This window comes from Polyodon spathula, chromosome 13 (assembly GCF_017654505.1).
Source record: "Polyodon spathula isolate WHYD16114869_AA chromosome 13, ASM1765450v1, whole genome shotgun sequence".
Lineage (NCBI taxonomy): Eukaryota > Metazoa > Chordata > Actinopteri > Acipenseriformes > Polyodontidae > Polyodon > Polyodon spathula.
The window spans coordinates 42073030-42095402 of NC_054546.1; the positions used below are offsets into that span (position 1 = coordinate 42073030).

General features: G+C 39.1%; 3 protein-coding genes across 14 annotated transcripts; 1 reads left to right on the top strand and 2 right to left on the bottom strand.

Moving 5' to 3' along the window:
• Positions 1-1573: 1573 nt before the first annotated feature.
• ogfod1 (2-oxoglutarate and iron-dependent oxygenase domain containing 1) lies at positions 1574-7868 on the bottom strand. Of its 5 annotated transcripts, none has more exons than XM_041269502.1 (13): positions 7600-7868; positions 6746-6891; positions 6550-6596; positions 5809-5909; positions 5594-5710; positions 4782-4873; positions 4432-4560; positions 3310-3423; positions 3052-3131; positions 2575-2855; positions 2154-2282; positions 1954-2012; positions 1574-1756 (listed from the first exon to the last, which is right to left on the bottom strand). In XM_041269502.1, the coding sequence occupies exons 1-13, from the start codon at positions 7757-7759 to the stop codon at positions 1595-1597; spliced, it is 1617 nt and encodes a 538-aa protein (XP_041125436.1). In that variant the 5' UTR covers positions 7760-7868; the 3' UTR covers positions 1574-1594. The 5 variants fall into 5 exon arrangements, with proteins under 5 accessions (XP_041125436.1, XP_041125435.1, XP_041125437.1 ...); XM_041269501.1 differs by having other exon boundaries at positions 6746-6894; XM_041269503.1 differs by lacking the exon at positions 5594-5710 and having other exon boundaries at positions 6746-6894.
• A 1658-nt stretch (positions 7869-9526) lies between these two features.
• On the bottom strand, positions 9527-13555 carry LOC121326090 (cleavage and polyadenylation specificity factor subunit 5). 5 transcript variants are annotated; one of them, XM_041269258.1, is made up of 7 exons: positions 13013-13555; positions 12082-12282; positions 11606-11669; positions 10892-10996; positions 10563-10638; positions 10363-10477; positions 9527-9873 (listed from the first exon to the last, which is right to left on the bottom strand). In XM_041269258.1, the coding sequence occupies exons 1-7, from the start codon at positions 13129-13131 to the stop codon at positions 9852-9854; spliced, it is 702 nt and encodes a 233-aa protein (XP_041125192.1). In that variant the 5' UTR covers positions 13132-13555; the 3' UTR covers positions 9527-9851. The 5 variants fall into 5 exon arrangements, with proteins under 5 accessions (XP_041125192.1, XP_041125193.1, XP_041125190.1 ...); XM_041269259.1 differs by having other exon boundaries at positions 10892-10981; positions 13013-13553; XM_041269256.1 differs by lacking the exon at positions 13013-13555 and adding an exon at positions 12580-12952.
• Positions 13556-13876: 321 nt separating this feature from the next.
• On the top strand, positions 13877-22276 carry LOC121325807 (5-hydroxytryptamine receptor 3A-like). 4 transcript variants are annotated; one of them, XM_041268864.1, is made up of 11 exons: positions 13877-14097; positions 15162-15272; positions 15707-15823; positions 17175-17332; positions 18444-18488; positions 18586-18695; positions 19133-19302; positions 19852-20012; positions 20650-20857; positions 21166-21375; positions 21692-22276. In XM_041268864.1, the coding sequence occupies exons 3-11, from the start codon at positions 15715-15717 to the stop codon at positions 21973-21975; spliced, it is 1455 nt and encodes a 484-aa protein (XP_041124798.1). In that variant the 5' UTR covers positions 13877-14097; positions 15162-15272; positions 15707-15714; the 3' UTR covers positions 21976-22276. The 4 variants fall into 4 exon arrangements, 3 of the variants coding, with proteins under 3 accessions (XP_041124798.1, XP_041124800.1, XP_041124799.1); XM_041268866.1 differs by having other exon boundaries at positions 21166-21200; XR_005951370.1 differs by lacking the exon at positions 15707-15823 and having other exon boundaries at positions 20747-20857.
• The last annotated feature ends 97 nt before the right edge of the window (positions 22277-22373 follow it).

Genomic DNA, 22373 nt, shown 5'->3' on the forward strand with positions numbered 1-22373 from the left:
ACCAGCAGTCAAAGAATTGCTGCTTGTTTAGGTACAGTAATTAGGGCTTCTGATTTTCAATTTCGATAAAACACCCCCAATACAAAAAAAAAATGAATGGGTGTGTATCCAATAAACACTGGAAAAACAGTGGCAATGGTTACTCAATTCACACAGACAATTCTACTACAAAAAAAAACACCTTTTCCAGTGCAGCTGGGCAATGTCCCTCCTTTCTGACTTGTATCTACCATTAATTCATTCTTAATGCTTGAACCCACACCAGCTATGGACTGGAAGCACATTCCTACATTTCCAGTGGAGACTCTGCTTGTGAGATTCAAAACGAGATTACAATTAAGAATGGGGGCTTGTTGACGAGATTTAAAGCTGTATTACAGTTACAATACGGAGGTTTTACAACAGAACTGCAAACTGTTGCGAAATGTTAAGTGCCTACACACAAACACCCCTGAAGAATGTGCCATGACCATGAGGATTCTGTTGTGGAAGACAGCAAAGGAAAGAAGGTACAACTTAAGTGTGTAAGTACTGTTGAGTTACTACTATACATATTTTGACAGAAAACAACGGGCAAGCATTTTGGAAAGTAACCAAAAACAATAATGTCATACAGTATATAAAAAGCGAAAGCCCCGAAAAAAAGATTTACACAAACCTCGAAAAAAAGCTACAAGCACCAAAAAATGAAATTAATAAAAACTGAAAAACAGAAGCCTTAAGTATAATGCATTTTTTATTTTATGCTGAAATAGCCAATATTCAGTGGTATTATGTTTATGCAATTTGTGTAGACGGGTAGAATAGTGGCTTTTTTTTTTAAATGTTACTTTCTTATTTCATAACACACAGTTAAGCTCTGTAACTCTGGATATTGTGTATCAAAGATGAAGGCAATGGATTATCTTTGTCTTCTTCAAAATTAATAAACTTTTTGAAAATCTTTAGGTGTGAATGTTTTGTGATTCCAATGACAGTTTTTCTTTAACACTGTGTAGAAATGCAAATCGAAATGCTACAGTCAAACCGGTTTATAGCTGGTTAAGATGCTGTCTAAAATGTTCTGTGTAAACCCAGTCCAGCTGCACGAACCGAGGACTGGATTACAGGGATTCTGCAGAACTCAGGTGTCGACATTCAGGCGAAGGAGGGTCATTGGTGTTGATCAGGCTAACCATTTCAAATGAAACAAGTGAAGAAGCAGCTGCTTGGGTTTGTGATGATCGCTGCTTTTCTGAGACTGTAATTCACACAAACAAAAGCAGCTGTTTCTTCACTCGTTTCACTTGGAGTGGTAAATAAGCCCCATCCACAGCAAGGACCCTCACCTGATTGTGGAGAGCCTGATCCAAACAATTGATTTGTGCAGCTCTAATATCCAGATGAGTAAACCTGGACAATGTGTACGTTTTAAACCTGCTTATAAATCCCAAAAGTAGTCTACATATCAGTCACTTACTTGATAAACCACAGGATTGGGAACAGAGTGGGAATCATAGATCAGAGGTGTTTCATACTGGTTTGACAGTCTTAAACCCTGCTTTGTTTCTCTCTGATTGAGGACACCAGCCAGTACAGTTCAGGGTGTTTTTAATCATTCATAGTAAACAAAGGAGAAGTCATAGAATCCTTGTCTGTCTGGGTTTTGCCTCAGACGCTCCAAGCTCTGGTGATTAATGTGCTTTACAAACTTTAATGTCTCTCTGTCTCTGTAAACCAGGGCCAGGGAGTTGTTCTCTGGATAGATGGTCAACAGCTGCAAAAAAAAAAAAAAAAAGAAATGTAAATAAATAAAAGCACAACTGTTACTAAACAACCATTCATCCAACGGGGGCGCAGGCGTCATCACGTCATACGCTCACTCATTCTTAACACATTTCTAACACAGCTGCTTCTTAGTAACAGCTTGTCGATAGTGGGGACTGCAGGGTTCTGCAAGAACTTGCCACTTACCTCTTCATCCTCTCCGTTTGCAATATATGACGTAAATCCTCCATATTCTGTCTGCCAGTCTGAAACATAAACCAAACAGCATCTTACACGAGTGCTACATCCAGTAGTTGTTTTTCACCGTACACACTGCTTTGTTGCATGTAGTACAGTCTGTATGCAATGTAGCAAAGAAACAACAGCAACACTGTTCATCCAGCTACCTTCGCAGCCGAGGAAGAGCAGCAGGTCCAGTGCGAACTCTGCGTTCCCCACGTCGGTGTCGTGAACGATGGTGTAATCCCCGCGCCTCCACCGCCGCAGCTCCCCACGGCACACAGGAGCGCTCCACTCTGCAGGGGGACACAACCTCGGCAAATCAGACCATTGCATTCCACGAGAATCAGGACTTCACATTTACCACTGGTTCAAACTGCAGACTATGCATCGTGCTGATGCTTTTATAGTCCTGCCTTTCTCTCACTCACCCCATGCAATGCAACAGTGCCACCTACTGCAGCATTTATATATCTGAAAGGGCCTAGTATAGGGTAGTGCAATGCAGAAGACTGACCACCAAAGTGCACTTGGTGGAAACGCTTCCTGTAGAAACAAAACGCTGCTCTACTTCTCAACGCTTCATACCTCCCATGGTCTTTCCTGGCGCTTCTTTTTCTTCTAGCCCAGCAATGGAGTTCCCAGCGGCATCTGAGGATCCAGCTACAGTCTCGTCAGTCTTCTCCTCTTTCTCCTCCTTGTCATCATCATCATCATCATCTTCTTCGTCGTCATCTCCGGACGCCAGGTAGTGCAGCTTGAGCCCAGTGAAATTGGAGAGCAGCAGGAACATGGCCTCCGAGGCCAGCAGCTCCCAGCACTGACTCACACACTCTGGTAGGGCAGCCTCCTCCGCACACTCATAGCACCTTCCAAAAAAAATCACAGGGATCACAGCAGCCAAAAACGCAAGACGCCCACAAATCAAACTACTGTACTCTCCTGAATCCCCTCTCTGGGGCACAAGGCTCTACCTAACCCCCGGTCAATTGAACTATCAAGTATTCTCCAACAAATCAATGTCCTCCGGTGTGTATAGGACAGACAGAAAGATACAAAGTTTACCTTTTGTTAGGAGGTCCTCTTCTTTTCCAAACAATATCTGACTTTCGTAGAGCTTCACACACCATGTCAAACTTGTCTGCCTGAACATGCACAAAGATTTAATTTAAGTGACATGTTAAATGACAGTGACGCATCTCTGGATCTCTGTGTACAGTACATGCACGTGGTGGATAACTGAGTTGGACATATGAGTGTAGTCTGTACTTGTAATAGCATGCGAACAGATTTCTATCCAACATCAGCATTTAAAACAATTACCTTGAGAAAGTCCTTTAAGAGAATCTCAGAGCTCTCCTCAAACTCCTCCTGCACCTGTGCCTGGTAAGCCAGGTCCATGTACTGGGGGTTCACCCACTCATAGAGCAGAGACTCCTGGGGACACACACACACACAGACATCACAGCCATTGAACCAGAACGTTTCTCCAGACTCCACTGGAAAACAACTCATTAAACTAGCTTAGCCATCCCAATTAACACACTAAGCACCCAAACAATCTGGATTTATGGAATTTGATACATTGCACTGAGACTTGACTTCTGCAGTTAACAAAATTAGAGTGAGTTATCATAACAATACAATTAAAGGGGACATTTAAATAGCAGAGAAATGCCACTTAAAAAAGATCCTAAATTACAAAGCAGCCTGTCCTCAAATGAGATTAATAAACAAAACACTTCAGAGGTTCTTCAAAACAGATTAAATGCCACATCTGTTTTAACTGAAACGACCCCCACAGACCCCCACATGTTGTTTCAATAACTGTGGTCACAGCTGTCAAGGCAATTTGCCATTGCTATATTAATACAGTAGCAAGACTGAACCCATTAGGAAAGGGAAGGTGCCTGGGCTTGTCACCTTTTGGAACTACTGTATAATTATAATGGACTTTGGTGGAGTACTCCTTAATAAGTGTATAAAATATCAGGTTAAACCAACAGCAAGCAATTGTTTCTGCTCCAATTCCTGATATTTAATAATTAATTCAATTTGATATTTTTGTTTAATTAGTGCAATCAGTACCAGTGCACGTCATCTCTAGCACGAATCAAGAACCATGTCAACAATGATTTAACCCTGAGAACACTGCACAAACAGCCACAACATATGCTCTGATGCAAACAAATGAGAAACAAACTTCCAATTATCTCATCACATGAGCACTTTGCTTTTGTTATTCATGGTAGTACATTTTTAAGCGCTTTAAGGATAGGGATTCCAGAATTTATACTTGATCCCAGGACTTAATAAGAACAACAATAACCATCTTCAAAACCTCCAAGCATGTTTTCCTTGTTTATTTTCTCGGGGCTGCTGGTTGTGAATGGTTTTGATCGGGTCTGTCCTGACAAGGCTGAAGATTCAGTAAGGGGAGCATACGTCACGTGGTATGTGTGGGGTCCGGGGCTGCGCGGGTTCCATATACCGGGGGGGTCTCTCCAACGAGCGCCCGTGAAACCAGCCGCTCACGGACAGCCGCCGCTTCCCTTCCGAGGTCACTTCAGACACCTGGCAAACGTGAACAAGAACATGTCACAAACCACTGCGCTGGAAACCAATCAAAGCTCTGCATTTCTAGATGCTTTATAGGTGCTGTGTTAAACTGAGGGAACACAAAGCCACTTTTTTGTGCAGGAACAGTGGCTTGAAACCTGGTTCCAGGAGACCTAGTTTGTGACAACTTTGCTGCATCAAACCCTAAGTCTCCCTGGGGGTGCTAAGACATTTACCTGGTGGAAGGAGACAGGCGACACCTCAAAGAACACTAACGTGTTGAGAGAGGGTAGCAGGGACTTCACTATCTGCTGAGGCTGGCAATGCTCTGATGCAAACAAATGAGAAACAAACATCCAGTTAAGTGTGGCTCGCCTTTCAGGCATACTACCAACAGGGCTGGAGTCAATACCTTTTTTCAATGCCAGCTCCTTTTTAAAATCAATTCCAATTCCAATTCCAATCCCTTCGCACACACATATTTCAGAGACACAATAATTGTTGCGATTGTTCAACTGTTTTCATCGGAAGCCAATTTCATTGACTAACAGTGATCAGTTTAAGTCCTGTGTTGCCACTGTGTAAGCTCATTTTAACAGAATGCAGCTAATTGCAATTTTGATCAATGATGTGTTGGAATTGATCACAAGGGAATGGGAATTGGAATGGAATTGATTTTAAAAAGGAATTGTAGATGCAATTGGAATAGAAACACAGGAGTTGAGCCCCAGCCTGACTCCACTGTTATGAGCGCTCTGGTAGCATGGCTGCATTTAAAAGCCTCTTTAGAACAAGCTTTACCTCTCAGTTTCACAGACCCTGATTAACACTAATCTCTCACTACCTAATGTTACAGAAGGTAAGGCAGCCCAAGATTAGGGCTAACCAGGGTCTGCGAAGCCACCCCCAGAAGGGTTAACTCTGAAAGGAATCCACAGCTAGAAAAGAACTCCAGTGGACTATTTCATTTGCCTTCCTCGTCAAGTACTACTGTACATCACAACCACATGACAGACTGAGCACTGTCGAAGGGATTTGAAACAGTTACCGTCTGTGCTGTACAAGTCCAGGGTGCCTCCATCACTTCTGTCCCACGGGGGAACTAGATAAAGGATGAATGCTACCCTCCTTCCTTCCAACTCATCATCGTGACAAAGCAGAACATCTATTAAAAAATATATATATATATATATATTTATATACGGCCACAGCGTTTATTTCTGAAGTGGATCTCTGCTGCACGTGTGTGTTGTCACAGCTTACCGGTGTATTCATACTTTGCACAGGATATGTCCACAGTGTTCTCCAGCTCCACCTGCATGATCTCCGAGAGCCAGGACCGAAACTGTTCAAACAGCACCTTTCTGTGTGAACGCAATCCGTTAACACAGGAAACCATCAGGGAGTGGCATTCTCATAAGAAATGTTAGAGCAGCAGAAGGCACACACACACACAAGAATGTACATTGTGACCGTACACACACTACTGCACAGATACAGCTGTTAAGAATTTTTTTTGTATATTATATACGGCTACACCTCTTACTATCTCTAGTATTTCAGTAATCTCATTTTAAAGTACGTGTTGTGTGCATGCAGTGAAAAAAATGCCATTTTAATAGCAAAACATACAGACCATTTTAAAGGTTGTTATTAAGACAAGCGTGAAACCACTCTCCCTGGTCCCCCCCTCACCCGGAATGCCCCACAAGCGAGTGTGCAAAAGCTGATCCACTCCTACAGCAATAATCAGGCACAAGAAACCTTATGTAACAGGGGGAAGGCTGGGCGCGATCTGGCAACCCTGCACACAGCAAGCAAGTCTTAACCACTATGCAAAAGAGCCAGGCTCACCTGCGTTTGTGGTTTTAGAGCTTTTAACCTCATCTCACTGACAGGGGACAGGACAGCATCCGTAACAGCATCATATCACACAACACTGCCCGCTACGCTTACTAAACAAAATAATTTAAAAAGTACAGGAGAGAAATCCTCCGTGCTTACCTCAAAGCTGAAATATGGGAGTCTTTCCTCTTTTTTAAGTCAGCTGACTGTCAAAATGAAAGTGTAGCCGGTTTATTTCACACTCTGCCACAGCTAAAACAAAATCAGTTTAATGAAAGACAATACACACTCAGACTACACTGCTCATTTCTAGGGTTTTATTTACTGATTGATTGACTGATTGATGTTGTCGTACCTGTTTAAACTTGTACAGGTCGTTGGATTTCTGATGGAAGTTCAGGTCCAGAAGCTCTTTCTGCAGCCCTTCAAGGAAGCTCTGACTCTGAATGAAGTCTTTTATTATGCAGTGGGGGAATGGGTTTGCATCCACTTCTATACCTGCTTCTGAGGAAACAGACCAAAGCACCAGGGTCACATGGCAATGTTCACTTCCAAACACCAGCTTTTTAATGACGAGCCATTAAGTACCAAAGCATTTTTTCTTTGAAAAAAAATCACAACACAAGCTGTATTTATGTAATTTGGTGCACTACATTCAGGCTTAACTTAGCAGAGTAAGTTATCATAACAATATAGTTCAAGAGAAAATTAAAATAACAGGCAGATGCCAGTTACAAATGCTCCAAAACAATTACAAAGTAGCCTATCCTCAAATGACGGCAATGGCACTTAATGGGTTAATGGAAGATATAAACATACTGGACCGACATTAGGATCTGCTCACTGGCAACAGATAACACAACGGTGCCGATTTAACAGTGATCTACTATTGCAAACCCTACCATAGTGAACTTTCACTACTGTATACATACACAGCATACAGCGCAGTGGAGGTACTGCTAGGATTTCAGACAGCGTTATTATAGTTATGTAGAATACATCTGCAAATGATTTTGTTAAAATAACAACCGCACATTTCCCTTAGGCCAGCTCGGCTGTTTGACCTCTTCCTTTAATAATATACTGTTTGTTCTCTATACTGATGACCCTCCTAGCCGCTGTCTGCAATTCAGTTTAGTAATGTACAGTAACCCGCGGTTTGCTAACATTAGTGCAGAGTCTGGACTGCACGTACACACACTCTCTTACCATGCGAGTATCGCTCTTTCCTTCTCCAAGTCTCTCGCACTCTGTTTTTTACCACTTCTTCGTTGATTACATCTGAAATTCCGACTTCTTCTTCTCGCTTCTCTTTCTTCTTTCCTGTGCCCTGGCTCTGGATGTTTAAATGCTTTCGTTTTGAGTTCATTTTTCTGCCCAGGTGAATTTTTTACAATGTCTTTTCTAAGCGGTGTACGCATATAACTGTAACACCAGAAGCTGAGCAGAAATTCAGAGCCTGAATCGCGGCTGCTGAAAAACAGTCACGTGGAGTCGGGTGGTTGAAAACTACAACTCCCACAATCCATTTCTCTCTGCCCACAATAGCACGACAAGAACAACAAACAGGATTATCAAGGCTGACGCTTTTTTTTTTAAAGTTACTTATTTTTTAAGGCTGACAAAACTGCTTTATTGCTGCCATCTACTGTTGAGTTCAGGAATAAACAAGCAAAAAAATAATAATGTTTCCATAACTACAGTACCATTTGGGAACTTGCGAAGTTGATCTGTGTGTATCTCTGAAACGCATATACCCGCACTCAATACCCACAAGTATCCAGTTACAGTGACGTTTTCTGGCGTATTTTCTGTACTGTAGAATGTCATACTGCACGGATTCATCTGCTCCCACATCACACTTAGCCTTGAATTTATATTTCTCTGTACAGGGCTCAATTTATGGATATGTATGTGTATATAGTCACTCATATTCATCCAGAGTGGTAGAACATTACCTACCAGTAGAAACGCTAGAAAATTAAGCAAAAGTGCCAAGCCTCATTCATTTCAGGAAGTTTGTGTCCTGTTTTAGGAGTGACTTTTACAAAAGAAGGCCAATGATAATGCATTCAAAATATATACAGAAACCTCACTCATTGGATGATCCCTCTTTGGCCTCTCTGAATAAGCAATTTACACGTGTCTGAATATTTCTTGTTTTGAGCAGTGGATGAGCAAACAATACATTCAAGCTTAACAGCAGCAACAAGTCCAGCCCTTTTGTAGCCCGGTGATTCTGGCTCCACTGGCACTAGAGTAACTAGAAAAATAGCATTTCGCCTTGAAAAGGTCTGCACTTGTAAAATTCCAGCAAAACAAGCTAAATTGCTTAAGACAAACATTCCAGCTGAATGACAAGGGCCTTAGCTGAACATTAGTCTAGTTGGCGTGGTTTCAGTTTCATTGCAAGTTATGGGTAAAAATCAGTCATTTTGGTTGTGTCAATATCAGTTAAGGGCAGTTGGTAGCAGCTAGTTTACATGTAACGTGAGAAGCAATAATGTGGAAATATGTATTTTATTATCAAGTGATGGCAAAAAATGGATATCACTGGCAACAATCTTCAACACACTTGAACAGACCAGGACCCTCGAGCCTAACCCATTTAAAATTAGCAATATTCATGTTTGGTGCAATCCCTTGTGCAAATAACACTCATCAAATCTGTGGAATTAAGCTATACCATAAAACATATTTACACCACTACATGGTGCCTACCATTGATCACATACTTACCCACGAAGGTCGAAGAAGGTGTTTTTTTTTTTTTTTTTTTTTTTTTTTTTTTTTTTTTACACACACCATACCTCTACACCACTTCATAGACAGATGAGTTAGTTTAGTTACACAATTAACTCAATGCATTACCTCACAAGCTACTCATTACAGATGTTGGAAAATATTTTACCCCAGTCTGTCCAATACAAAAAGGCAGCAAGCCTGGAATTTACACTGTAATGTGTTAATGGGGTTGACAACACATTTCTGCTGGGCTGTCAGATATGCTAATATTAAAATGAAACTAAACGAAATTAACACAGCTTGAAGTGTCTGGCTTCTAGACGCAAAGCATTACTTAAACCTTTACAAAGTGTCCACAGTATCTCTTAATAAGTACACAGCGGACAGACTGTCCAGGCATTGGGCAACACTTTTAATGAAGTACAAAAGTGGTAGCTATACTAAAAATGATAAATGTTTAACACAAAGCCTTCACTCCATTATTTAAAACAATTCACTTTTATTTTTATTTTTTTTTTTTTTTTAAATCAAGTTTAACCAATTTCTTAAAACAAGGAGACACTTTACACCGCTGTAACAAAACAATTAACTTTTTTTTGTTATTGTATTCCAAGGAACTTTCGTCCATATCTTCTTGCACTTTCTGAAGCTGTGCTCACAGAGACAGTTTCCTCAATCAATCAGTTAATCAAGTGTGCTGGAAAACTTGGTGGCGATCAGTTGTAAATAAAATTGAACCTGAAATATAAAAATAAAAGCTTTAATTAAAATGACAGGCAATGACCAGAGTGATGGAAACATGATTCCCACTGCATAGCAGTTTGATCCACTCCTGGTTTTACTATGAGTTTAATAAGACACACCTGAGCTTGTTATCTAAACACTATGACTAATCAGACTTGTAGTAAAACCTGGAATCAGTGAAATTGCCATGCAATAGGAGTCTTATTTCCATCCCTGCTATCTACTCAGCAATTTGGGTGTAGAGTGCTCCCTGGATATTTCACAAGTTTAACTCCAGATAGTCCACGTTAATTGTACTTGAAATGTATATTTTACTCTAGATGCCTTCACACATTCAATATTTCAAGTCAGGTAGTAAAAAAACAGGAAGCACTGTATATTTCAGTAGTATTTACTTAACATCTGGTAATGGACAAATTAAACAAACTGTATTCTATGCAATTGTACAATTACAAAGGTGTCCCTTAAACACATTTCTCTCACCTGCTAAGAAGCTGTGGCAGACTGGAGATGATGGGTCCGTAGCCTGGGGCGTTATCATACAACTCAAACAAGGGAGCCGCTACAAGTTTGTAGTTTTTTGGCACAGCGAACAGAGCTGCAACAAAACAGGGTAATAAATTAAAGAGCTGCAACCGATTGAACAGAGAACTGCACAGCCATAAAACAACAAACTCACTCACCTTTTTCCTGCAACTGCACCAGGAAAAGCTTCTTGTGTTCCTTAGGTTTAGTGATGTGAGCAGGAATATATGGGTACTGCCAAAAAAGGCATGGAAATGTATTGTTAAAGCAAGAAACAAAAACATAACCACTGCAACTAGCAAGTATCAAGCTGCTATGAAAATACACTAGTCTCAGTTTGTTTACTCTACACAAATACATTTATCCAGAGCACACTGTGCAGATTTGTGTTAAAATGTCATACAACTGGTCCCTGAAACGCACCAATCTAGAACTACCCAATTACCAGCTTGATTGTTTGAATCTAACTAGAAGGCTGTTTACTCACCTGCGGGGGTTCAAAGTTTGGTCTCCACCAATTTCCAATGCAGTCATCAATTACCCAATCCTGCTGCACACCATCCTGACGCCCAAGAATCTGTGGGTTAAAAAACTTTTAAAAACTAATTGCATGTCGAAAAAAGGTTGAGCAGTTTAAACAATCATATAATAATTGATACCGAGATCATAGTTTAAATCTTTACATATAAAAAAGGTGAAGGAGCAGTACATTTTACAGATTTGTATTTTAGAATGCATAGGAAAACACAAGTGTACTGTACTGTGTGTTTCTTTCTACACAGCTAAAGGGCTATTTTTTGCAGTTCATTATTTGTTAATCATTTGTTGTGAGGCAACTTCTTTTTAGTAGATTTTGAGCCTTGGTTCTATCTAGGATTCAGGTTGTTTTGTGAAATCAACAAGCAGTGTTGCTTCACGACACGTTCCCCTGCTCTATATGCTCTTCAACGACCTGCTCCGGATCACAAAATCAAACCTGTACTATAACAGAAACGCTAATGGTGTTCACAATTATATTCTAGGTTTGCAATTCAGTTCCTAAAATCCTAACAATGAACACACACATCTCTGGAGAACCTGGTGAGCGAAATTACAGCACTGCTTAGTGCTTTATGGACCCAACTGGCGTTATTTTATAATTGAATCCTGTCCCCTTTTAAATGAAATAAAGCTCTCAATACACGTTAGAAAAAATGAATACCTCCGTCATAAGACGCTTCAGTCCTTCCACTTCATCTTCCCCCGGGTTGAGTTCTCCTCCAGGTCTAAGAGAAAAGCAAAATGTACATCACTTGTGTTTGCAAATGATCCATATCTTATACAGCACATCAAAGGTGAAATGTGCTGTAATCAGGGTGGTTCCCCGTGCCTTCAGGAGAACCAACATCTAGGTTATGGCAGTGCCTCATGGTTACAGAATATAACAGGTTTGTGTTATTAAACTGGCAAGAAATACAGGTGTGACTCCTCAAAAACACTGCAGATCTGTGTACTATTATACATGGGCATCTGTTACTACACACACTGAAACAGGCAGCCATATAACCCCTTGCAACCCCAGGTGCCTACGGAAATGCAATTTTAATTGTACAAAATATATTGGGGGGAGGGTGCAACTTGAAACAGGCTTTATCTAGAGAAGCCTGAGAGTTTTCACTGTGCAATGTGTGTACTCACAGTTTGAAAAACGTAGTCCCCAGCTGCAATAACAAAACGTGAGGCAGTCTGTGCTCGTGGACGATCAGGACCCCCTCCACCGTCCGCCTCATTCCAGTCTTGTCAAACTCCTCCCGCATGCGCTGGAACCGCGCCGCGACCGAGCTGTCTTTCTCATACAGAGGCTCCTTCGTGCCAAAAGTGTAATTGGTTAGCGGGTACCTGAAGAGGCAGCAGAAGATACGCTGGTTAAACTGCACCGTTAGGGGCCAGGGCACACAAATGGAATCACATGCATTCTAGATTTGGACTGATTTATTTTTATTAAGTACAAGCTGAATTAAATTAATAAACTTTATTTGTAGTATAAAACCAGAAATACAACAAATGCTAGAAATACCAACCCATCTTTTGATAGGGCAGGTAGATAACACACCATCTTATCCTAACTAATGCGATTCAAATACAGCAGGTTATACATATACTCGTTAGGTCCTACTGCAGTGCGCATCACAACACCTGTGTCCACCACACATTTCCGCACAGGACTTAGCACTGGGGCTCCCTGAGGCGAAGCGTTGGCTCCCCACAGCCCAGTGCCCGAATCCAAGGCAGGCTGGATGCTGGCTCACACTCCACTGCTTGTGTACCTTCCCTGCCATTAACTTAAGCGCTGTATGACACCAGAAGCCCTTCCCCAAACAACTGCACAGGAATATATTTTAAACACGAATCATCATTTGAGATGTACAACAGAAATAATAATTAAAATGTTTTATTTATAATTATTGCTTAACCGAACCGATTATAATAGCTGAAGTTATCGACTGCCCAATAAATCCGAGTCGTATTAAATTACCGCTATTACAACTTAAACGCACATGGTAATTCAACAATGCATTGTGACTGTTGAAATGCTGAAGCAGAACAAACGCACAGATATTACACTCACAGGTTGATGGTCCTCTCCAGCGTGAGCGGTTTGTTCTGCTGCATGTATTTGTTATCGAATTGATTCAGCCCCCGGCGGGGCCAGCCTGTCTGGGAACGGTTGGGCAGGGTTACCGACATGACTCAGAGACGGGTGCTGTCTTTCACTATACACCCTCAAACCTAGAGCCCACGTATTTAATATCTAAATATCGCTTTCCCCGCGGCGAGCTCCCAAAGGTTAAATCTAGGGGAAGAGCAATCAAACAATGCTCCACCCGCTCCCTCCTGGCAAAGAGAAACTGCATCCGGAGCGCACACAGGCCTTTCCCGTGTTGCGCTATCAGCACTGGCAACAAGCCGCTGATATTTGTACGTTCCGACTCGTAAAAGGCTTTTGAATGATCGCAGTCTAAGCTTAGTTTCTATTTTCTAACGAGCAAACATGAACGAAATAAAGGCAATAAAGCGATTCCGGACGAGGGAGTCTGACTAGCAGGATCTCTTTGTGTTTTGTTGTTAGGATTGTTGCCTCGTCGATGCAAAAAAAGTAAACGCTTTCAAAATGGCTCCAACGCAGTGTCGTCATCAGCGTAACGCGCTTCTGATTTTTGTTTTTGCGTAACAAGCGTTAACGTCAATCATTAAAATAAAAAACAAAAAAAAACTAGCACTGTATTTGAAAGAAACATCTAAATAAATGTGTCGATAAATAAAAAAAATAACATTTGAACAACGTCACGTTTTCCGTTAGTCTTATTTTTAAGCTTTTAGTAAAACACGGTATATCTATATATTATTATATATATATATAAATATATATAATTTATATATATATATATATATATATATATATATATATATATATATATATATATGACCAACATAATTAACAGATCCAATTATAGGCTTTACCCTCCTGTTCCAAATCACATGTTACTGAGAAGAAAAACAACACATCTGCATCTGAAACAAAGCCTTTTTGCCTTTACAAAACCCACATTTATTTAAACTCACAAAATCTCCCCACAATAACAACCCCGTGTTGCACAAGCGCTAGCCCGTGGTCGAGCTGTCTGTGACAGTGCTGATAAACGGTCGTCATAGGTAAGCATATTTTCCCGTTAGGGTATTTTGTTTTAACAGTTATTATACAATTATTTATATCTTAAAACAAAAGAACAAGTAATAAACTGCCGCACTTGAAAATATATTAGTCATATAGTAGTCGTGGTCAATGTGTTTCTTTTAATTCGCAGTGTACATATTATTATGGTTTTCATAAAACTCCCACGGCCCGTTGTTTTCCTTTACTTGCATACACCTGAGTTTTTCGTTTAATCTTTCAAGTAATAATTTTAAAACAAGTCAATCTCATTTTGTAAAATAAAAAAAATCTAATCTTTTCTCTGATGTAATAAATTCTACAGCACTAACCTGTTTGAATGTGAAAGTAGACATGTTTATTTATTTATTTATTTTTAAAGAACCAGAAGAATATGTAAATATGCTTTTTGATATTACCAGTACAAACTGCACTGCCAGTAAGAACCCCTGAAACATTGCTGCAATAGTTTAACACATTCAATAAAAATAGATATTTTTAATTTTATTAGCCTACAGTTAGGGAAAGGGAAATGGGCAGTTTTATAATCCCGGTGCAAATTCTCCATGGTCAATTTTCCATATCTCATTCCTTCGCTACACCACAGAGAGGCAGCAGGACACTGCAACGATATCATCATGAAGGCATTTTTCTGCTTCAGCAACATTTTTGAATGTTATCGTTTTTATCCACTCCCACAAAAATGAAGGACATTCTAAATTGGGGGGAAATAATTGGGCACACTAAATTAAAAAACAAACAAAATAAATTCTAATCACAGACCTGTTATTTTGTAGCATGGATGGTAACCCTAACCCAATAAGTTAAAAGTTTATACTGTTACTGTTGACAGTCATCTAATGTTGTTCCTCTGTAACAGAAATTGTATGTGGATTTAATCAGTTATTTGTATGGATGTGCAAATACAACAATTTTATATCTCTGTTTCTCTTTGCACAAAATCGACAAGTGGTTGATATATAATTTATTTTTTTATTTCATTATTAAATGACCAGTGGAACAAATGACTGTGCTTGCAGCATCTAACTCTTCTGTTGTAACCCAGCTCTCACGGGACAATTTCTCTAAAAGAGGAGAGTGGGAACTTCTGCATGTTGATGTCCAGAACCGAAATCTTTCTTTCAGTGGCATTCTGTACAGTCAAGTCAAATACACGGTAAGAGTCATCAACAATGAGAAAAAAAGACATAGCTTGCTGTGCAGTCTGAAGTAATTGCTCAAGGGAGGAATTTGAGTCTCTCTCAATATTATTCATAAGAAATATTTATCGAAGATACATTAACCCTACTGTGCACGTTTCATATGTCAACAAGAAAAGCAAACTCAGAGGCGTCTTCTTGATCTGCTAACATTCTCATATTTCAAGTGTTTGAAAAAGTGTATTCGATTGTACTTGATAATATTCTGTTAATTTCTGTTGCAACATTGATCTACACTTTTGCAAATTAGGGTTACTGCCTGTACTGGTTTTCCCTTTGTAGAGTCACAGTCCTAATTTGCAACTATAAGTACAGTGTATGTAAAAGATGATAAGATGGCATTTGACTCATCTTCAGTATTATGTAATGTGTTGTCCTTGATCACTTAAAGCTAGGAAGATGTTTGTGAATAAAGCAAAACCTTTACAAAGTCTTCAAGAAATAACACTGTTACATACAGTCATGGCAAAATCTGTTTTCATCATACTTACTATCGTTGCACATTTGGGTAAGTGTCATTTTTTATATACATTTTCTTAAAAAAATAAAAATAAAAAATACTGTGACATACTGGTAATACTGGTAAAGTATAGCAAAATGTTACATAGCATAATGACAGCCTAGACAAGAATGGTCAAGGATAGAAAGAATGGTAAAAGGATGGCAAATATAATTTTTACAGTTTTCCCATGCTTTTCCCTTGCTTATACTCTGCATTTCCCATGGTTTACCCTGGGTTGCCACGTTTATTAATATGCTTTCAGTAGTTCGGTACAAACACCAATCACAAAATGTTTTAGTACAACTATTTATTGTGGAGAATGTGGAGTGTGTGATTTCACAGAGAATTATGATGTATATACGCTTTCATTTGGCATCAAACCTAACTTGGTTTGAGGGCTGGCTGCCTGGCCGAATGGACGAGGCGGAGACCCCCATTGATAAAATATAGAATTTTTTTTTAAGAAAGGTGGCGATGGGGAGGTGGTGGGTTACAATGAAATCGAAACGCAACTGAGAGGAAAGTGAAGAGGGTATTTATAGTGCTAACGATCTTAATTAGCTAATGTGTAAATTGAATGATTCAATTTGGTGACTCAGAGATTGGTGTCTGACCCTCCTCCCGAACTTTAATTAAAAATATCAATTACCATACCTCTCTATTGTTTACAATGCTTACCTATGCTTTAACATGCTTTCAATATATTGTATTACACTTTGCTATGCTTTTAGTATGGGAGACTTTCATAAAGGGCCTTAGTATCTCTACTTGCTTATTGGATATTTTATCTTCAGCTTTGTCTGTCATGTTTTATACATTTGCTTTTGAAGTTTATCAGCTGGTTTCACAAATGAGTGCTATTTGGGTCTATGAAAGCAGAGCTAGATTTCAAGTGTTTGTTTTGATTATGCTTTAAATGTGAATAATATCATTTTTTTACGTTAATTCACATTTTTTTAAAGAAGGAATCTAATTCCATGTTAATGTTAAAATATAAGAAACAAACCAGAAATGGATCACGTCCCAAACATTACCAGCCTGATTCTCATGGGTCATATTACTTGAGTTTATAATTGTACTCACCCCTTGAAAACCTCATTAGGTTAAGCTTGTTATGTTTGTTAAGCTTGCTATCAGTGGGAATATGCGGACATCAGAGCAGGGAAAAAATATGCAGGAGCTGTATTTTTCAGATTGAATCTACCCTTTGTCAAATATGCTAATAATGTGAATTGCTTTTCAGTTTCAGTCCTTTATTAAAGCAGATTTTACTCAAGCTAAGTTCCCAAGCTCTGAAAATCAGGCATACCCACTGATGTAACGTCACTTTAGGGTTAACACAGGTGTTTTTTTGCAGGTGTTTTGTTTTCTGAGGATTCCTGCGAATATTTTCAATTGATGGAACATTTGAACCTGACTGATTCTGTGCGTTTTTTACAATCCCGACCAGTAGATGATTGGAGAAAGCCTTCTCAAGTCTTCATTGACTCTACCGTGGCTAACATTATTCAACTGGTAAGAAACTCAGGGAGACCACGTTGGCATGGATCAACAATTCAACTTTTTAAATTTTTTTTTAATTAAAAACAAATGGGGGGGGGGGTTGCATGTTTAATGTATGGTTCAAACTGTTTGTGCAGTATAAGAACATTTCTTTTTTACATATATGTTTTGCTTCCTGAGTTAAAGCAGAGCTTGATGATGTCATTTTAGTAGAGCTTGATATCATTTTAGCAGAGCTTGATGATGTCATTTTAGTAGAGCTTGATGTCATTTAGCAGAGCTTGATGATGTCATTTTAGTAGAGTTTGATGCCATTTTAGCAGAGCTTGATGTCATTTTAGCAGAGCTTGATGTCATTTTAGCAGAGCTTGATGTCCCACACCCTACAACTAAATTGAACTCTGGTGAATTTAAATAAAATAACACATCAGTCTAATCCATGGGCACATTTCTAATCTATAGAAAGCTGCACAAGTACCAGCAATCAATGACTAATAGTGTTAAATATAAGCAGTTAAAATTGCTGAAGATATACTTTTAACGTGCAGCAGTAAGTAATGCCCCATAATCATGGTTCTGTTGCTGCCGTAAATAGTACAAAAATGTGTTCAGTGGGGCAGCATGTTTTATATATTTTTTCCATGTAGTACTCCCAATTATTTTCTCCCTCATTTTCTCCCCAATTTAGAATGTCCAGTCATTTTTTCTTCTCATCGCAGCAATTCCCCTCACAGCTTAGTAGATCTGAAGGTTTAGTGGGTGTCCTCAGATCCCAGGGACAAGCCAGGTTCCTCTTTTACACCCAGGGACTCGAGAGCGGATGTCAGCAAGCTACCGGCCTCTGGAGGACCAAGGCCAGCCCTGCAGGTGTCCGCTCTGATATCACTGGATGCCTGGCCAGCAGGGTTTGCTATAGCATGATGAGGAGAAGCAGTCCCTGCAGATTTTGCCTCCCTAACACATGGGAGCGACAGAGCCAAAGCAGCGCTCCCTTCAGAATGCCTTCGGAGTGTGAACATGCGCTGTATGATTCACCCTGCACACCATAAGCATTCTTTTAAATATTTACGTTTATTTTCCTTGGTCACAATAACTGGATGGTTTTTGGTTTGTTTTTTACTAGGAAGGGATGACACAAAGCCTTACAAGTCTGCTGTGGCTGGACATGGTAAGTACTATTGCATAGCACAAATCCATTGCTGTATGTATTTACATTTTAAAACTGCTTCAGTGTTTGTAGACTAACTGGTACTTGTAAATTACAGAAATGGAAAAACAGCTTTATATCATGGGATCCTAATAAGTTTTGTGGAATGGAGTCAATGACAATACCATTGGACCTGTTGTGGTTACCAGACCTCTATATCTATGAGGTGTAAGTGTATTTCACTGCAGTAGAGAGCTGTCACATTCTGCAGTCTGCAACACATATCTATGCTGGGTTGACATATTACCTTTGAGTGTGAAGCTGTTGCATGAGCTTCTGGCTTGTGTGTGTGCAGTTGCTGTTTCTCCTCAATGAGCTACAGCGAACACTGCTACCCGGTGATCTCAGAGCGGAACCTGCAGGGCTGGCCTTCGTCCTCCAGAGGCTTGTAGCCCACTGACATCTGCTCTTGAGCTCCTCGGTGTAGAAGAGAAAGCTGGCTTGGTCATGGGATCAGAGGACACCAACTGAACCTTTGGATCTCTTCAGCCGTGAGGAGAGAAAAATGTTTAGACATTCTAAATTGGGGGAAAATAATTGGGCACAATAAATTAAAGAACAAATAAAATAAAATAAATTCTAATCACAGAACTCTTATTTTGTAGCATGGATGGTGATGCAAGCCCTGTGGTTAATATTTTAGAAGTGAAACATGATGGCTCAGTTAAACATTCCAAGCCTATAAGACTTGTTAGTGCCTGCACGTTGGACATTTTTGGATTTCCTTTTGACACCCAAAAGTGCACAATAACTTTTGGTCCTTATGTGCATACAGGTGAGTTAATTAAATTAAAATATACAAGTTCAGATACACATCTATTAATAAACTTAATGCATAAACAGATATATAATATGTATCACAACAGAAGCAAAGATTGCTGGTGCAGTCTAATGCTGACCCAACTATTGGAGCTGCTAGTTCCAATTAAAGCTGTTTTAAAACAGGCACCAAAGCTGCATCTGCTTAGATCAGATAGAGCTGCTTGAGAGAGCAGGGTTTACAGTAGCACATCTCTTTCTTCCATTGTAACAGTTCCAACCTCTCAAATAAGCAAACGAAACATCACTAAAACTAACTCTTGATAGAAATAACTTAATCCAGTAAGTTAAAAGTTTATACTGTTACTGTTGACAGTCATCTAATACTGTTCCTCTGTAACAGAAATTGTATGTGGATTTAATCTAATCAGTTATTTGTATGGATGTGCAAATAAAACAATTCTATATCTCTGTGTCTCTTTGCACAAAATCGCACAAGTGGCTGAAGGTTTCATTCAATACACTGTTATAATTTCTTTTTTTTATTTCATTATTAAACGACCAGTGGAACAGATGACTGTGCTTGCAGCATCCAACTCTTCTGTTGTAACCCAGCGCTCAAGGGATAATTTCTCTAAAAGAGGAGAGTGGGAACTTCTGCATGTTGATGTCCAGAACCGAAATCTTTCTTTCAGTGGCATTCTGTACAGTCAAGTCAAATACACGGTAAGAGTCATCAACAATGAGAAAAAAAGACATAGCTTGCTGTGCAGTCTGAAGTAATTGCTCAAGGGAGGAATTTGAGTCTCTCTCAATATTATTCATAAGAAATATTTATCGAAGATACATTAACCCTACTGTGCACGTTTCATATGTCAACAAGAAAAGCAAACTCAGAGGCGTCTTCTTGATCTGCTAACATTCTCATATTTCAAGTGTTTGAAAAAGTGTATTCGATTGTACTTGATAATATTCTGTTAATTTCTGTTGCAACGTTGATCTACACTTTTGCAAATTAGGGTTACTGCCTGTACTGGTTTTCCCTTTGTAGAGTCACAGTCCTAATTTGCAACTATAAGTACAGTGTATGTAAAAGATGATAAGATGGCATTTGACTCATCTTCAGTATTATGTAATGTGTTGTCCTTGATCACTTAAAGCTAGGAAGATGTTTGTGAATAAAACAAAAGAATTGTTATCCCAGTATATAAAGTAACGCAATATTAAATTATTAAATTATTAAACCTATTAAAAGTATAATTTCAGGGGTGTGCAGTTGCATTGTAACCAGATTCATTTGCTTAGGAAAATGAAGATCAGTTCATTTTAAATAGCTATAATGTCTAATATCTCTTTTTTTCAGATAACATTAAAAAGGATACCAATTGTGTATGTGGTGAATTTGATATGCCCAGCAGGGCTTCTGATAATCTTGGATTTTTCTGGCATGTTTATTTCAGTAACTGGAGGGGAAAGGCTGGGGTTCAAGATCACAGTTGTCCTTGGATTCTTGGTTCTGCTTCTAATATTAAATGATCAGCTACCCAAAACAGACGTGTTTCCCATTCTAGGTAACACACAACACAACTATAGAGCTGATATTTTTCACATGGGCAACTACCTTCTTAAATTTATAAAAATTGTAGTAAACTTATCATAGGTACAGTGTGTCCTAAAAAAGTGTGATTAATGAAGACCCATGATGACAAAAACAAAACAGTAAAAACAGCAGCCCTCGTCCCATGGTATTCAATCCGTATTTCGATATTATCTGTAACATCCTATTTTTAAAATGTAACTTTCATGACTGTTAGACCCTTTTTTTGTCATCTGCCTATCAAATGCAATGTAAATAACGTTCCTCATATTGCATTCACAGGGGTGTTTTGCGGACTTTGCTTTGCACTGATGATAGTAAGTATAATGGGTACAGTCGGAGTCTTGTACATGGTGGAAATGTCATCCGTGAGCTCTGAGGTGCCGAGCTGGATGAAAAAGTGGGTGCTGAAGCACATGGCAAAAGCCCTTCTTGTGAAAACCAGTCACACAGCAGATACAGGAGCTGATGAGAGCATTATCGGTTTCTCAAGTAAGACCTTCCAAGTTATGAAAATAGAAAAAGGCAACAAAGCTGCTGCACACAGGAACACTAAAGTATTTCTTCCAAGCTAGTTTTTATACCTGATTTGATCATTTTCTTTAGTGTCTCAATTTGAACCCAAATTATTGTAATCTGTTGATTTTGTACAGCTGTCCTGTAGACTTGTTAGTTTACTGTCACTGCTGTAATTGTATTGAAATAAAGATAGCGCATCAATTCTGTTCCCACATTTTACAACAATAGTGTCTATATTACTGTCACACAGTGTCTTAACGCTATTGTGCTGATTATCTGCCTCTCTCAGATTCCAGCATACCAAGAACATCGATTCGAATGAAAAAAGCCACGGAGAAAACAAGCACGAAGGACAGTAGTGAAGCAATACTGCTGAAGAAGGTGCTGCTTGAAATCTTAATGATCAGACGCCACTTGGCCAATGCTAAACTCAAGGAGGAATCACAAAATGACTGGCACATGGTTGCTTATGTCTTAGACAGGTTTATCTGTATATTTTACTTTTTTAGCGTAGTAATCAGTATGGGAATATTAATTACTGTTTGGGCAATCCCACACATTGATTCTGCTTAAATTTGGAATCAACATGCTACTAGAGTCATTTTTGTTATCAGCATGAAATAAGGTATCGAGGAAAGCAAAAAACTAAGACATCAACCACCTGCCCAGTGATATTAGACAGTGGCTTAGTTCAAACCCCATTATATTTGCTGACATAAAGAATTCTTTTTTTCATATAACACTTTATTAATTCTTTTTTTTTTTTTTTTAAATAAACAAACTTGCCGTACAAGCTATTTATATTACTAAATGGATTATTTCAATAAAGCTTTCATTTTAAACCAAGAGCCAATTGTGTTATTAATTATGAAATTGTCTCTATTGTGACTTCTGGTATTTGAAAAGAGGTATGAAAACATGGTTTGAGATGCGCCTGGGCAATTTCTATATTGGCCTTTGTATTTGTTGAT